The following is an 18,280-nucleotide window of genomic DNA, read 5'->3' on the forward strand; positions in this document are numbered from 1 at the left end:
ACCTGGGAAACCCCAGAGCCAGCACATCAGTGGACAGCTACAGACCATGTCAGAGCACCACTACTCTGGCTCTGCATAGCTCCACAGATGATGGATGCTGGTGGTCAGTGGTGATGGCCTGTCCTTGCAGCTGAATGGCCTGGGTAAATCCCTCCCATTGATCTACCAACAGCAACCAAGGCTCAACTACAAGAGGAGGGTTTACTCAGTTTACACAAAGGGCATGCCTAGAATACTCAGCTTGGGGGATAGGGGAAGTTGTGCCATTGGAGCCTATAGGACACCTACTAATTTAGGCCACTCTACCAAGAAACAGAGTCAAAGCTCGGCCTAATACGTAGAAACACACAAGGAGGCTGCCAAAATGAGGATACAAAGGAACATGGCCCAAATGAAAGCACAGATCAAAACTCCAGAAAAAGAGCTAAACGAAAAGAAGATAAGGAATCTATCAGATGTAGAGTTCAAAACACTGGTTATAGGATACTCAAGGAAAATAGTGAGGATCCTCAGCAGCATAAAAAATATCCAGTCAGAGTCCAGAGCTACAAGCCTCAGATGCTCCCCAGGTAACTGCAGTACACCCTGCCCTTGCTTCTTGGAACCCAGGGCCCAGGGTCTCATCTACCTGCAGAGCGGGAGCACTCAGAGCAGATAGCATTACGTCTATCCTCCCTGCTCTTCTCTGCCTTGGGCTGAGTCTGGACCAGAAAACCAGTGTGCAGGCAAGGACTCTCCCCACACCCACCATCTGGGCTGAGCCAGGCTTTGTGATCCCCTGGAAGAGTTCATGTGGTGTCAGGGGACCCTGCAGGCCCAGAGATACTGTCTTTATAGAGAAGAAATGGATACACCCTTGCACAGAAAGAAACCTCTGGAGCCTGGGGACAATGCCAAGTTCTTCATGGAAGACTTTTGTGTAGGGAGATATTATTGTAAAAACTTAGCCACACTGGTTGGACAGAGCCCCGTGACCCCCTGGAGCTGGTAGTGACAGCGGTATACTACTACAAACCCAGCCCCCTCAGCCCTGCCCACCACTGTCACGATCTCAGGAAGGAACATGACCCTCCAATGTGGCTCTGGAATACGATCTGACAGGTTCATTCTGACTAAGGAAGGAGAAGACAGGCTCTTCTGGACCCTGGACTGATAGCAATAGCCCAGTGGGCAGTTCTAGGCCCTGTTCCCTGTGGGCCCTGTGATACCCAGCCACAGGTAGACATTCAGATGCTATGGCCCCCAGATATGGTTTTACCCCAGTGACCCCCCTGGACCTCCTGTTCTTAGAAGTCTCTGAGGATCGGCCCCTCCCCAATTCAGAGTCAGGCCCACAGAGTGATCTCCAAAGGTACTGGAACAGGCTGATTGTGGTCTTGGTAGCTCTCATCCTTCTGCTCTCCCTCCTCCTCTTCCTCTTCTTCCAATGCCAGCATCAGAGCAAAGGAAGGATGTCAGATGCTGCCATGAAGGACCCACAGCCTGGGAAGGGCATGGAGCTGGACCCTCAGGCTGCTGTATCTGCTGCCCCCAGGATGTGACCTACACCCAACTGAACCACTTGGGCCTCAGACAGGAGACAAGTGAAACCATTTCCTCCCTGTCAGAGGAACCCGCAGATGAGCCCAGTGTTTACACTGCTCTGGCCATCCATTAACTCAGGAAGGACTCAGACCCCACACTCCAGGGAGGGGGCCTTCAGGGACTCCAGAAGGCACAGGAGCTGCTCCCAAGGACACTCAGCTAGTGAGCCAAGCCAGCCTAGAAATCTGACATGGATCCCCAGTAGCTCCTGGGGCCCTCTGGGATCCACTGATTCTACAGTCAATGATAACCAGTATCCCCACATTTTGGAAATAAAGCAAACAGATTTCTCCATAAAAAGAAAATATCCAGTCAGAAATGAGGGATACACTAATTGAAATAAAGATAAATTTACAATGAAATAACTGTAGAGTCTTGAAGTTGAGAATAAAATCAATGATTTGGAACATAAGGAACCGAAAAACAACCAGTCAGCACAAGAAGAAAAAATAATCCAAAAATATGAGAATAATATAAAACAGCCTCTGGGAAAACTTCAACAGGTCCAACATGTGTATCATAGGGATACCAGAAGAGAAGAGAAAGCAAGAAATTGGAAATCTATCTGAAAAAATAGTGAAAGAAATCTTCTCTAATTTGGTGAAGGAAATAGACATGCAAGTCCAGGAGGCACAGAGAGTACCAACGATGATGGATGCAAAAAGGCCCACTCCAAGACACATCATAATTAAAGGGCCAAAGGTTAAAAATAAAGAGAGACTTAAAAGCAGCAAGAGAAAGGAAGTTGGTTACCAGATGGTTGCCAGATGGGAGGGGGAGAGGATTAAGAAATACAAATAGGTAGTTAGAGAAAAGCCATGGGGATGTAAAGTACAGTATAGGACACGGAGTAGCCAAAGAACTTATATAAGTGACCCATGGACATGAACGATGGTGGAGGTATTACTTGAGGGAGTAGGGGGTGCTGGGTGGAGGGGGAAAAGGGGCAAAGATCAGGATAACTGTAATAGCACAATCAATAAAATATAAAAAAAAATGAAACCAATGCTTTTCTTTTTTTAACATTTTTTTAAAATTTTAATCATTGTTCAGTACAGTTTTCTCCCTTTTACTCCCACTCTAGCCCACCCACCCAACCCTCCCCACCTCCCTTCCATTACCAACCTCCCCCTAGTTTTTGTCCATGTGTCCTCTAAATTTGTTAAACCAATGCTTTTCAATAGAGATCTTTAACATTTCAAAATCTTCCATGATAATTAATCTATACTTAGATTTCCTACTCTCAAGACAATTTTGATAATTTATGTTTTCTGTTTCAAAAGGAATATATATTTCAACTAGAATTTCAAACATATACATACAGTTTCACAGTTCTCTTGTAATTTAAAATTTTTAATTATTTTTGGCAATAATCATTTTTCTTTACTGATTTTATTTGTGCACCCCTTGCCTTTATATTTCTCATATTTTTTCTTACCTTTATCAAGTTTCTCCTCTTTTGTTTGTAGTTGTTTTGTTTTGTTTCTTATTTTTTAACTTAGCTCATTTATTTTTAGTATCCCTAATTTTGTGATAAATTAAGTGTATTACTTTGATGGGTATATAAGGGTATTACATGGTAATGGAAAAAATACAATAAAGATTAAATAAAAAAGAGTACTACTTTGCTTATATTTAATGAAGTTTGATTTGTGGTAGTTTTACATTCAGTAGTTTGTTATTTCCATTTCTGTTTCCTTTTTACCTCTAGAGTTATTTACAAATGTGCATTTTAATATACAAAAATAATGACATTTCATGCTTTCTCTTGTTAATTCCTAACTTTATTTCACTGTGGTCACAGAACATGATCTGTGTATAATTTTCAAATTTTTTCCTGCTCTAATAGAGTCAATTACTATAAATGTTTCATGTATGTTTGAAAAGAATGTACATTCTCTGTTTCACAGTTTTTTTCTCCCCCAAATGTACAGCTTGATAGTTTTGCTCAGGTCATTATATCCTTACCTATATTTCACCTACCTGATATGGTAGGTATTTGCTAATTTATCTCTTGTAGTTTATCAGTTTTCACTTTATATATTCAAAGCTATATTGTTAGATGCATAAAGTTTCATGACTTTTATATCATTGTGGTATAACTTGGAGTTTTTACATATCTCTTTGTCTCTTTAATACATTTTTACATTAAATTCTATTTCATACTATTCTTCATAGTATATTTCATACTAATTAATTAGCCAGTTTTCTTTTGATAGCAGTTGCTTAACATCTTTCCATTGCCTTATTTACAAATTTTCTATGTCCTTTTACTTCGGATATGTCTATTATACACAGTATAGATATTTTTTAGTCCAATTTTTTTTTAGTTTTTCTCTTTTATTCAGTGTTTGGTCCATTCACATGTATTAGAATTACTGATTGATTTTTAACTTCTTGTCATCCTATATTTTATTTTCTATTTACTCAGATTTATCTATGCTTGTTTTGACCCAGTCCTAACTTGTATTACATAGATCAAAAATTTTGGTCATATCTTTTCCATTAACTAGTGTGTAAATCATGCATTTTATTTCTTTTCTTCTCTAGCAGTTACTACTAAAATTTAAAATAAAACATATGCAATTAAACCTATGTTTTTCTAAAAACCAATAGAGTTAATAATAGGGGTAGGGGTGGGGGCTGAGTGAAAAGGGTGAAGAAATTAAACAAATAAAAAAAGTCATAGAGACAGACATCAGTATGGTGATTACCAGAGGGAAAGGTGGGGTGGAGGGAGGCACAAGAAGGAAAAGGAGGGATAAATGGTTGACGGAAGACTTGACTTGGGTTGGTGAACACACAATACAATATACAGATGCTGCATTTTAGAATTGTGCACCTGAAACATATAGAACCTTATTAAATTCAATAAAATTTAAAAAATATCTGCTTTTATGATCAATACTTTAGACTTAATATACTTTAATAATATTTTTCCTAACCATTGATTCTTGCATCTTATGCCCACAATCCCAATTTTATCCTGAATTCATGTCCTTTTTCCTGGAATAAAACCTCTAGTAACTATGCTACAGAAGTTCTGGAGGTAGTGAACTTTCTAAGTATCTAATATTTATAAGAGGATGACATCTTGATGTAAAATACAATCCTAAATCCAAAGTTATTTTTCCTTATCACTTTGAAAATGTTGTATATTATCTTCCTCTGGCACTCACTGCTTTATGGGTGATATGCCTTTTCTCTCAGACAGATTTTAAGAGTTTATATCCTTAAATTCTAAAATATCCCTACAATGTGTCCAATTTTATATATATATATATATATATATATATATAAATATATAATTTCCTCTTGCTTAATATTTTATAAGCCTTTTCACAGGGACTCATGTCTTTTTTTTAATACATAAAAGTTGTTATTAATTTTTCAAATATTGCCTGTTGTCTCATTTTCTGGTTAATGGTGGAGTTTTAAACTTCTAAGTTTATCCTTTATGTCTCTCAACTTCTCTTCCATGCTATCTAAGTCTTTAATGTTTTTACTGCATCCTGAGAGAATTCCTTATCTCAATTTTCCAGACATAGTATGTGCTTAGTCCATTATCTTGAAATTAGATAATTAGTTAAACCAAAAGGAGACCCAAATTTATTCTCTTTCTTTCAGGATAGATCACTGAGTCTCTCTCACCTCATCATGTTAATTTTTCATTAGCCAAATATTTTTGGAGGGAAATACCTAGGAATAAATTTAACCAAGGAAGTAAAAATCCTGTACTCAGAAAATTGTAAGATGCTGAAGAAAGATATTGAAGAAGATAGAAATAAGTGGAAGCACATAACTGTGATCATGGATAGGAAGAACTAACATCATTAAAATGTCCATATTACCCAAAGTAATCTATAGACTCAATGCAATTCTTACCAAGATTCCAAGCACATACCTCATAGAACTAGAACAAATATTTCAAACATTTATATGGAACCACAAAAGGCCCCACATAACAACAGCAATCCTGAGAAAGAAGAACAAAGTTGGAGAAATCATGCTACTTAATATCAGACTATACTATAAAGCCATAGTAATGAAAATAGCATGGCACTGGCCTAAAAACAGACACATACATCAATGGAATGGAATTGAAAGCCCAGAAATAAAACACCTTTATAGTCAATGAATATTTGATAGAGGAAGCAAACACATACAATGGGCTAAAGATGGTTTGTTCAATGAGAGGTGCTGGGAAAATTGGACAGATACATGCAGAAAAATGAAACTAGACTACCTTTTTATACCACACACAAGAATAAATTCAAAATCAGTCAAAGACTTAAATGTTAGACCTGAAACCATAAACATAGTAGAAGAAAACATAGGTAGCAAAATCTTGGACATAGCTTGTACTAATATTTTATCATATATGTATCTCCCCAAGAATGGAAAACAAAAGAAAAAATAAACAAATGGAATAACATCAAACTAAAAGGTGTTTGCACAGCAATGGAAATCATCAACAAAATAAAAAGACAACCCACAGAATGGGAGATATATTTACTGATATATCTGATAAGGGGTTAATATCCAAAATTTATAAAGAACTTATAAAACTCAACACCATAAAAATAAATAATCCAATTAAAAATGGGCAAAGGACCTGAATAGACTCTTCTCCAAAAAGGATATACAGATAGCCAATAGACATATGAAAATATGCTCAATGTCATTAATCATTGAAATGCAAACTAAAACCACAATGAGACATCATCTCACATATATCACAATGGCTATCATCAATAAATCAACAAACAACAAGTGCTGGTGAGAATGTGGAGAAAAGCAAACCCTTTTGTAAGTGTTAGTTGGAATGCAGACATACAAAGCCACTGTGGAAAGCAGTATGGAGATACCTCAAAAAATTAAAAATGAGTCTGCCTTTTGATCCAGTGATCCCACTTATGAGAATATATCTGAAGAAACCCAAACCACTAATTTGAAAGAACATAAGCACCTCTTTTTTTTTTGTTGCAGTGTTATTTACAATCACCAAGATATGGAAACAGCTTAATTGTCGATCATTAGATGAGTGGATGAAACAACTAAGGGACATTTACGCAATGGAATACCCCTTGGTTGAAAATAAGAAGAAAATTTTACCCTTTGCAAGAGCATGGATGGACCTGAGGAACATTATGCTAAGTGAAATAAGCCAGTTAGAGAAAGACAAATACCATATGATTTCACTTATATGTGGAGTCTAATGAAGAAACTGAACTAACAAGCAAAGTAGAGACAGACTCAGATAGAGGACAGGCTGACAGCTAAGGTGGGAAGGGTATGGTGCAGGGATTGAGAAAAAAGGGAAAAGGACTCATGGACATGAACAACAGTGTGGTGATTGCAGAGGGCATGGGGATTTTAGGGAGTTAAATGGCAATGGAAAAACACAATTTAAAAAAAAATGAAGTAAAATCAATAGGTGAAAAATTTGTTGAGAAAATCTAAGAGTGGAGAAATTTTTTTCAATTAGAAAGTACTCATATCTTTTATTGCCATGTTCACCCTGGATCTAGTATGATAATATTTTATATGTGATTGGTCAAAAAGTTCTGAACACAAGCACATTAGTACAACTGCTTTTACCTGGAGGTCCAGGAAGGCCAGGGGGACCCTGTATTCCAGGAATTCCTCGCTTTCCTTTTTCTCCAGGCAAGCCAAGCAACCCCATGTTTCCTTTTTCTCCTACAGTTACACCAGTCCCAGGTCTACGCATTACCTTTATTATAAAAGAAAAAAATTAAGGAACTCAAAGAGGAAGAAGCTTGTTCTCCTGAAGATAACATAACAGCTACATATGATCACAATGCCATCATTTTCACAAAGTGCTCCGATGCAAAATCATTGACTAATACATAGATTATGATTCACACCTCTATCACTTCTTCAACTGGTTAGAAATTTCCCCAAACTCGTAATAATATTACCATTCTCCTGAACTCCAGGATTAGAGAGCTATAATTATTTTAGATGTCTCTTATCTTATAATTCACATTCAATTCATTTAATCACCTAAGCAGATCATTCTTCATCTCAAATGTCTCCCTAATTTGTCTTCCTCCTTCCTGTTGCTAAAGCTACTATCCTTACCTCACACTTGGACTAAGAGAAGAACCTCTGAACTTTGACTCTTGAATCCAAATCTACTGCTAGGATAAGCTTCTTCAAAAACCAATTTTTTGTGTTTAAGGATTCAAAATTGTTCACTACTTTTTACTATATCTGATGTTATTTTTAATCTTGGATTGTGTCAAGTCACTTTTCACTTCCAATGCCTTTCTCACTTTTTCATCTTCTGCTATTTCCAGTGATGAATTTTTAGTAGAGTGAGGTCATTTCTTGCATCTTGAACATTTTTGTCTTTGTTTTTGAATATGCTATTTTAAACATCAGTAATGCCTTCCTTCAATCTTTCCCTTTAGCAATCCATATTTTTTCTTCCTTCCTCATAAAAAAATTTATTTCTTCCAGGAAGTCTCTACTGATTAAAATCAACTAACTGATTATTCCTTTTCTCTGTCTTCTTAGAACCTCAGCACATGAAGGATTTCATGTTAATAATCTAAATATAAAGAAATTAAACTCAAAGAGCTATAAAGGTAAATAAGCCTTAGATTTAAGAAAGTGTCAGTCCAAGGTACAAATCAACACCTACTGACAAAGTGTGGTATTTTATTTGACATAAGAAATATTCAGACAAAAGAAGAACACTAAAAGTTGTGGGACTTAGAATTGGAATAGCAATTCAAAGAGGAAAGTGAGATGCTAGAGGGAACTGCACTTTCAAATTTTCAATTTCTTCTGATATTCACCAAAATTTTTCATCTCATTTGATAAAGAAATTCTTCCTTAGATAACTAAAACTGATTTTAAAATAAAAATGAATAAAAATATTTAACAAAACTAAAAGTATATCCTCATTAAATTTAGTAAGCTACTAAGTATCAATATCTGGGCAAAAAGAATGAAATTGATATTAGAACATACAGGTTTCATGGCACTTGCACCTTGCAGCTTTACTGCAGTTTAAAGTCAAGGGTCTTACCAAATTTCAGCCAAAGGAAAAACAATCTGTTAAATTGCAGCAATAATATTTTATTCTAAATAAGATTGGAAATACATTTGATTTAAATTTCATGGAAATGCAAATATGACAGAAAATCTGTACACCCCTCCCCAGTTATTAATTCACAGAGCAGTTTCCTACAGTTGTTATTAAAAGCCCCAAGAAGTACACACTCAGTGAAAAAGAGAGGTGTGACTCAGACAATTACAAACTGAGAAAACCTATTACAACTCAATCCTTTCCCCCGAGTTCTGCAGGGGAAAGAACCAATTCTTAGTTTCCCAACAATTTCTTAATTGAAATTTTGTAAGCAATACTTGCAGCACCTTCTGGTTACCTGATAAATGATTTGGCAATCATGATGCAAAAAAAACCAATGTCATAATTTTGGAGCTTTAGCATGGAGATGTAATACACAGACAGAAAAATACAAAGACTCTGAGGTCAACACTGAAATGTTCAGATGTAAAGATTTTTAAACAGTAGAAGTTGAAAATTACTTGGAATTTTGTGTTCTACTAGGAAAGGGAACAGAGTATATAATTAAGGTGCAAAAATGAAAATGCATTAATAAACTTGATAAATGAAGACTAAAAAATAACTTACAAGTCCAGGTGGGCCAGGTGGGCCAATGTCACCTTTTTGGCCCTATTCAATACAATTTTAAAATAGGTTAGTAAAAATCATATGAAAACATCCATTTCTTCAAAAACATAACAGATAACTAAGTTCCATAAAGACCCAGAAATCCATAATAAAATATATCAAAATATATAACACAAAGTAAACAAAACAATAGTGAGCTAAGCCTAAGAAGACCTGTGATGTTCTTTCAGATTTACTACCTATATGATCTTGACCAAATCAATTAATTTGTCTGTGTTATCTGTAAGTCAATATTCTAAGATATTTCCAGCTCTAATACCCTTTGATTTTAAGATTCATATTTCTAAGAAAATATAAACATTTTATAAAGAAGATACTGAATAAAGAAATTGGAACCAAATTAGTTAAAACCATTACATTTTTTACATTTAGCCATAAAATTTGTCAAGGGCACAATTTCCATCATTGACAGATATGTTAGAGCTGATGGACTTAAGTATCACCAGGAATAGCTAATCAATCATAATTGCTCCTGTGAGTTTGTTCTTAGAAGCTAAAGAAAGACAAATTCATACAAAAATATTACCCTTAACCAGTAGCTACAACAGCATGAAGAACACAGTATTCAACCATTACTCCACTGCCAAAACCTAAGGATAGATGTCTCTCTCACACCTCTGTTCTCATTCTAGACTTATTCATAAAAAACTTTTCAACTATCTATAAGCTCCTTTTAGTTTAAGAAGTTACTCTGCACTATAACTTTACTTAATACTTGAAAAACAATATTACTCTCTGAGTATTCTAGTTGTGCCTCTTTTATTCTAATTGTGCCTCTTATGCCAAGATAGAATTTAGGTCTAATTTAGAGATAAACCACCACTAAAATATGTGCCCTTGGAATACATTTAATTTTGTAACACCTTGCCTACAAAACAAAGCTTTTCAGTTTTAGTTTTCATACAAAGCAATTAGAGACCATAGAGACTGAAAAACTGGTTATTTTGTCATCTGCTATAGAGAATTCCCCTATAGGGAACTGAGTGCTTCATACATTATTTTGAAGTCACTTTTTAAATAGGCAACTAAACAAATTACTTCAGTCAGGCTGCATAGCCAAATTAAAAAAAAAGAATTAGCCACAGACTTCTAGGCAATGATTGTATAGAGCATGGAAATGTCTAGTGGAGACATTCTAAATTCATGGCTTACAGGTCTTTTCAGTAGGAGGACTTCACTGAAATGGTGCTGAATTTACTTTCTGGAGAACCAAGTTTTGCCGATATATGTTCAAAGCAAAGACATCAACTTTTCACAATGGAAATAGCTGAAGTTCAATAATTCTTTATCTACTTTCACTACATGGACTGTGATTTAGAATAATGGATGAAATCTTAGAAGGGGGAAAAATCAAAAGATGGATAAAGAAGGTATGTTTTGAATATAAAAGGTAGTTATTGAGAACTTTTTATGAGAACTTTTTTGTTTATAAGTAAACATTAGGAGAGAAAAGAATTATGTTAATGGGAATAAAACTAGTTACTTCAAATTTTAAAATTCTTACCTTTTCTCCAACCCTTCCTGGTCCACCAGGGTAACCAGGATCACCAGGCAAACCCTTTAAAACAGAGGACAGAGTAACATCAGCAAAAATGGTGGGGTAAGGACCACCTTAAAAACCTCTTCTCCATAAAAATGGCTCAAGTCAACTTTTTTAGAACACCAGAAATTAACCAAAAGCTTGCAGCAATACAGGAAGCATTGATTGAAAATGAGTAGCATTTTAACTTGCTCTATTCCCATCACCAGTCCTCAGCTCCAGAGTAGCCTTGAAAACAAATAGCACTTAATCAAGGTTAAAAATGGTGGCCTGGCAGCAACTGGAAGGGAAAAAAATACTGAGTTAGAGCTTCTTCAAAGCTCCTTGCCTAGAGAAGTGTCATTAATTCACTTGGCTGGTGGTTCCCTAAAAGACCCCACTAGCAAAACTAACTTTGTTTGACCTAACTTGAGTTCTCTCAGTACAGAGAACAGCCTTTTCCCTAGGGAATATCTGTAGAAAACAATAAGGCAAATTGTTGAATATCACGGCTACCTAATCATGAAACAAAGAAGCCAGAAGCTGAGGTGCTGCATTTACCTCCTCTTATGTCATTTTATATGTTTAAGTCATTTGTGAATCTGGAGTTTATAAATTGAGAACTGCCTGTTTAGCAAAATCACATATAAATAAATTTACATGATTTTACTGCTTCCAATTTCTAGTCTAGATAAGAATACTCTCTTTCCTTTGGAACTCTCTCCAAATGTCATCAAATTTCCTGTCATTGAAAACTTCTTTTAATATCTACTTTGGATGCTCTTAATAGTAAGGGTGCTTGAAATATGGTTGCTGGACTCACTTGTGTTACATTTTCTTCTTTTTGTAGTAATTAGAATTATCTGTCAAAACTTTTCCTGAAAAAACTTATGTTAACACAAAAATTTGTATGTGAATGTTTTTAGCAATTTTATTCATAATGGCCAAAACCAAAGACAACCAAAATATCTTTCAATAGGTAAATGGATAAACATACCCCGGTATACCCATACAAACTAATACTACTCAGCAACAAAAATTATTGAACTATTGACATGCAGTATGATATATTATGCTATGTGAATGAATGCTGTTTCAAAAGGCTATAAAACATATAAGTGAAATCATATGGTATTTGTCATTTTCTGTCTGAATTATTTCACTTAGCATAATACCTTTTAGGTCCATATGTAAAATCTAAAGAGCAAAATAAATGAACAAACAAAATAGAAACAGACTGATAGTTGTCAGAAGGGAGGAGGATTGAGGGACTGGGTGAAAAACACAAAGGGATTGAGAAGTACAGATTGGTAGTTACAAAATACTCATGGGGATGTAGAGTACTAGGAGCATAGGGAATATAGTCAAAATATTCTAATAACTATGTATGGTGCCAGATGGGTGACTGAAGTATTGGGGGGAGTACATTGTAAACTATAATTGCCTAACCACAATGCTATGCACCTGAAACTAATACAAATTACTATTGAATGTAAACTGAAATTGAAAAATAAAATTTAAAAACTGCCATATACAATATGATTCCATTTACATGACACTTTGGAATAGGCAATATTATAAGGATAAAGAACAGATCGATTTTTGCTGGAGGCTTTGGATGGAGTGGTGGGAAGGGGATGACTATAAAAAAAGAGTGTGAGGAAACTTTTGAGGGAGGTGAAATTGTTTATGACTATGGAGTTGGTTATACAACTGTATGCATTTGTCAAAACAGAACTGTACTCTAATAATGGTTCATTTTACTGTACACACATTATATCTCAATAAATCTGACTTAAATATATATGTATATATACATATATAAATACAATGGAATCCTATTCAGCCATAAAAAAGATGAAACACTGTCATTTGCAAGAGCATGGATGGATCTAGAGAATATCGGGCTAAGTGAAATAAGTCAGTCAGAAAAAGTGAAGATTCATATGATTTCACCCATATGTGGGATATAAAACTAAAAGCAATAAATGAATAAACAAGACAAACAAAAACTCATACACACAGACAACAGTGTGGTGGTTACCAGAGGGAAAGGGGTAGAGAGTAATAAAAGGTAAAGTGGGTCAAACATATGGTGAGGAAAGGAAATTTGACTTTGGGTTATAAATACACAGTGAAAGATACAGATGATGTATTATAGAACTATACACTTGAAACCTATAAAATGTTATTAACCAATATTAATGCAATAAACTTAATTAAAAATAAAATAAAAATCAGATTTTGGTTTTAAAAAAATGTAAGTTAAAAACAGAGGAATATCAAATTCATATTCAAAAGAGAAAAAGTAATTTCCATTCATTTAAATTATTTCCAAATATAAGCTTCTTTGTGATCCTGCTTTCTGACCTTGTCTTTTTTTTTTTTTCTTTTGAGGGGAATGGACTTTACTCACTGGAATTCCTGGTTGGCCATTCTCTCCATCTTTGCCTGGTTTACCCTATAGAGTTAAAAGAAATGAAAGAATAAAAATTTGTTATTTAGGAAGTATGAGGTTCAAGAACCTAACAACCTTTATTCCTGCCTTGGACTAAATTAAGTGAAATTTTAGTCTCCAATATCATAATAAATAAAATAATACTTTATTCAATTCTGACATTTTGAAACAATGAAAGTAGGATTTAAGAGGAAAGAATAAAATTATACACACACATATTTAAAAATTTTTGCAAAGTGTATTAGTAATTATAATACTTACCCTTTTGCCAGGCTCTCCTTGCTCACCCTTCTCCCCTTTCAGACCACCTGAAGGACCCTGTAAACACAAAGATAGTTTTACATTGCTTCATGGAATACTATATAACAATACTAATTTACATTAAATGATGCTGAAGAATTTTAGGTTACTTACTGGAGCACCACGCATCCCTGGAGGTCCAGGAGGCCCTCGGTCACCAGGAAGTCCCTATGCAGTAGTAGGGGAAAGGAAAGCACTATTAATACTGTTAATAGGCCCTGGCTGGTGTGGCTCAGTGGACTGAGCATGGGCCTGTGAACCAAAGGGTGGCAGTTTGATTCCCAGTCAGGGCACGTGACTGGGTTGTGGACCAGGTCCCTGGTAGGGGGTGTGCAAGAGGTAACCACACATTATTTCTCTCCTTCTCTTTCTCCTTCCCCTCCCCTCTGTCTAAAAATAAATAAATAAAATCTTTTAAAAAATACTGTTAATAGTACAGTTAGCTAGAAATGTTTTTATCACACTGAACTATGACTTATGTAGTATTGCCAAAGATAATAGGAGGTTTCTAATTCAAAGTTGAAATCTGCCAGGCAAAGGGACCTAGAACCATTTTTGCTAGCTTATTTTATTTATTATTTCTTTTTTAACGTTATTTTTATTGTTCACATCTTTTTAAAAAGATTTTACTTATTTATTTTTTTAGAGAGGGGAGGGGAGGGAGAAAAAGAGGGAGAGAAACATCAATGTGTGGTTGCTTCTTATGCACCCCCTTACTGGGGACCTGGCCTGCAACCCAGGCTTGTGTCCTAGACTGGGAATAGAACCTGCCACCCTTTGATTCACAGGATGACACTCAACCACTGAGCCACAAGAGCCAGGGCTGTTGACACTATTACAGATGCTCCCATTCCTGCCCCTATGCCCCCATCCCTCCCTTCCTTCTGGCGATCGCCACACTATTGTCTGTGTCTATAGGTTATGCATATATGTTCTCTGGCTAATTCCTTCCCTTTCTTTCATCCAGGCCCCACCCGTGCTACCTCCCCTCTGACAGCTGTCTGGTTCCATGTATCTATGCATTTGTTTCTATTTTGTTCATCAGATTCCACATATAAGTGAGATCATATGGCATTTGATTTTCTCTAATTGGCTTATTTCACTTAGCATAATAATCTCCAGGTCCATCAATGTTGTTGCAAAGATAAGAGTTCCCTCTATTTTTTATGGCTGATTAGTATTCCATTGTGTAAATATACCACCACTTTTTTATACACTCATATATTGATGGGCACTTAGACTGTTTCCAGATTTTGGCTATTGTAAATAACACTGTTATGAACACAGGGATGCATATATTCTTTCAAATTGGTGCTAATGTCAATTGATTTTTAGTGTATATTCAAGCCAAGTTTTGAGGTAAGTAACAAACAAGATTTACAATAAAAATATTAATAATTTTATCTTATAAAATGTTTTGTGAAAAGCAAGTATCTCTAAAACCAGGAGATGTGAGGGCTATATACAATATATACATTTTGGCAGAGAATTAAATGATCCAATCCATATTGATGGTAGAGTTTCAGTATAATTTGTCCTTTATTCTTAACTTCCTTATTAGCCTTTAAGTAATCCAAATCCATTGTACTAAAATATGTACTAAACAATACTTTAATACATAAAGTATAATAATAATAATAAAGTATGCACCAAATAAATGCATACTCCATTCAAGGGTGGGCCACTATACTATACAAGACATTTTTGACACCTTTTTCTACTACAAAAGAAGCACTATTTAAGGTAATTATTTCTAAACATAACAAAGGTTTATAGAGTAACACCATCTTTTTCCTTGAATATCAATGAAATGTAGAGAACATAGTCATCTAAGGCCATTATAATCCACCTTTCCATGACCTAATTTGTACATGAATGTATTACTCATGATAGACAAAAATGGAAAAAATCCAAATGTCCATCTATTGATGAATGGATAAACAGAATGTGGAATATGTATACAAAAGAATATTGTTCAGCCATAAGAAGGAATGAAATACTGATACATGCTATGACATGGATGAACTTGAAAACATTATATTAAGTTAAAGAAGCCAGGCACAGAAGACCACATATTATATCATTCCATTTATGTAAAATTTCAAGAATAGGGAAATCTACATGGAAAAATGTAAACTAGTGGTTGCCTATGGCTGGAAAGTTTGGGGGAAAATGGAGAGTCACAACTAATAGGTATAGGACTTCCTAATGGTCAAGGGGTAATGAGAATGTGATAAAATTAGAGTGTAGTGATGGTTTCATTACTCTGTAAATATACTAATAAATGTAACTATATATTTTAACTGGGTGAATTTTATGGCATGTACATTATATAACAATACAGCTCTTTAAAAATGTAATTATCTCAAATTCTTATTATTTTGAAAATACCTTCACACAATCATATTTCCCTTATAATGCATTTTAATGGAATAAATGCCACTTTCATAATAAATTGTTCATTGTATTCCTCTCTGTATACTCACCTGATCTTCTTTCTGAAACTCTGTATCAACTGGTCTTTTCTGCTCACTGATCTGGCCAGGTGGTCCAGGAGGGCCCCGAAGACCTTGCTCACCCTATTTGCAGTATAAAACAAAAAAGTGAAAAAGAGGAAAGTGGTATTTCATAATTTATACAGACAATAATATAACATGCAAACAAAGTCAGAGGCAAGAAGCAAAATGACAAGTTCAAATGACTATGGAAGGAGAAAGCTTAAGGTTGAATGATCCCCTTTTCTCTTTACTCACCTTTTCACCCTTGGGTCCTTGGAAATTTAAGCCCATATTCCCCTGCAAGAGAGACACATTTTGGTTTAATATCTCATTGACAATAAAACAAGAATTCACACACAAAAAATGTAAAGAAAAAGAGAATACCTTTGGTCCTGGACGTCCTAGTGGACCAGGAGGGCCCTAAGAGTAGAAGACACAGAAAAGGAAGCAAGTATAACATTAATAAGACTTTAAAAAATTTATTTAGTTTAATAAATGTGAAGACTGAATAGCTCTTCAAAATAATATTTCCTGTTTTTTCTCATTGCTTTCTAGTCAGACACACATTTTAAATGATTTAAACAAAATAGATGAATGTGGAGACTCCTCATGAGAGGATACCAGTGGGATGCTTAAAACATGCAAGGGTGGGTAGGGACAGAGGATAGCACCAGTACCAAATATAAGTGCAAAGGTTAATGTCAACAAACATCAGTTTTCTCATATCAGAATTACAGATTAATTTAAGTAGCAAAAGACAATTAATTCTCTAATAACAGAAAGATCATTTTTAAGGGATTTGTCACTACTTGAATAAAGACTGAGTAGCATTCTAGATGTGATCATTTGTGTCATAGTTTTTTTCTTTCATTTTCTTTTTTGATGTTTTGCTCCCCTGAGTGTACGCTTAGCTGTTAGTATAGTCTCATAAACATTAAAATATTTTAACATAGTGCTGGTATCTGTTTTACCATGTGTAATTCTTCTACATCACAGTTATTAATTTGTTTAGAGTTTTATGAAATGTGGTGTAGTTTTGATTGATGAAAGCAATTTTACAACTATGTATATACAAAACCAAAATGGTTTCATGAATAAATGTTATATTGAAATTCATATTAGCGACTTTCTTGAGGATTGAGAGAAATAGAGACCAATTTAAAATGTCAACACATGTGGGTGTCTGCTTCCCCCTGCGCATGGGTGAAACACCTAGACAATCTTTTGAGGAACAGTGAACAGCCAACCATAACCCAGCATATATGAAGATTGGAGGCCAAAAATTGTAGAGGACATTGAAAAATCAGACAGTAAGGAGAGTGCTTCAGGACAATAAGGTCCCTGGCACCAGCAAGGGGACCAGGGCAGCTACGGTCCCAGGCCTGGTGCCCGCGGGATCTGAGGAAGATTCTTAGGAGACAGTCAGCTCAATGGCTCCCTTCCCTTCCAAACAAGGTTTGAGCAGCACCTGGATGAACCTGGATGCTTGAAGTCACAGAGGGGGAATAAGGATGTAGTGGCAAACACACAGGGGAGGTGTGCACCCACTGAGAGTGTGGACACCAGCTGGGAAGACTTGGGCCATGAGGGACCCTGACCTGGATAGTCTGCAGTCTGGTTGGAGAGTTGGGCTGTGCATGAGGCCAGGTGCTTGTTTGGAGCAGCAGGCTTAAATAGGAGGAATTTTTCAAAAAGAGAAAGAGGAAAAAGAGGCACTCAGTGGCTGTTTAGGGAATTCTCCTGTAGTAGCCACCCAAGCCTCCTGTGCCCCTACCCTGCCAGCTACAGCAGCTGCACTCCTGCTGTAGCAGTAGAGGCCATGCACTCATACCCGAAGCCCTGGGGCATGGTGCACACATGAACCTGAGTCCCAGCGGCTGCCAATCCATCCCAGCAGTGGAGGCCAAGCGCCCATGCCCTCAAGCGGCTCAAGGATGGTGCACACCAGACCTCCCCCACCCAGAGGCACCTCACACCCAACCCCAGTGCCTCAGGCTTGAGCTTACATCTGCAGCAGCAGCCACAGTAGAGCCCCCGCACTGCAGGGCCAATTGACTCTCTAAGAGGAAGGCAGAGATGCCCCCACAGAGGAGAGCTGCAGGGCTCAGTAGTCAGCAATCCCCAGAAAGACTTAACTCAATTGGGGGGCTGAACTATCCTAAAGAAACTCTGAG

General features: G+C 36.0%; 1 protein-coding gene across 1 annotated transcript in view; it reads right to left on the reverse strand.

The window, feature by feature from the left end:
• The window catches only part of COL4A5 (collagen type IV alpha 5 chain), a 304,752-nt gene that overhangs the window by 96,101 nt on the left and 190,371 nt on the right, over positions 1-18,280 (reverse strand). The window contains exons 11-19 of the mRNA XM_045817489.1: positions 16,491-16,526; positions 16,362-16,403; positions 16,095-16,187; positions 13,723-13,776; positions 13,570-13,626; positions 13,267-13,311; positions 10,836-10,889; positions 9,272-9,313; positions 7,186-7,318 (exon numbers count right to left, since the gene is read on the reverse strand). Coding sequence (XP_045673445.1) covers positions 7,186-7,318; positions 9,272-9,313; positions 10,836-10,889; positions 13,267-13,311; positions 13,570-13,626; positions 13,723-13,776; positions 16,095-16,187; positions 16,362-16,403; positions 16,491-16,526 — 556 coding nt within the window. The remainder of the gene's footprint in view (positions 1-7,185; positions 7,319-9,271; positions 9,314-10,835; positions 10,890-13,266; positions 13,312-13,569; positions 13,627-13,722; positions 13,777-16,094; positions 16,188-16,361; positions 16,404-16,490; positions 16,527-18,280) is intronic.

The sequence above is a fragment of the Phyllostomus hastatus genome, unplaced genomic scaffold, assembly GCF_019186645.2.
Source record: "Phyllostomus hastatus isolate PE091 unplaced genomic scaffold, TTU_PhHast_1.1 phas_scaffold_28, whole genome shotgun sequence".
In the NCBI taxonomy this organism is placed as follows: Eukaryota; Metazoa; Chordata; class Mammalia; order Chiroptera; family Phyllostomidae; genus Phyllostomus; species Phyllostomus hastatus.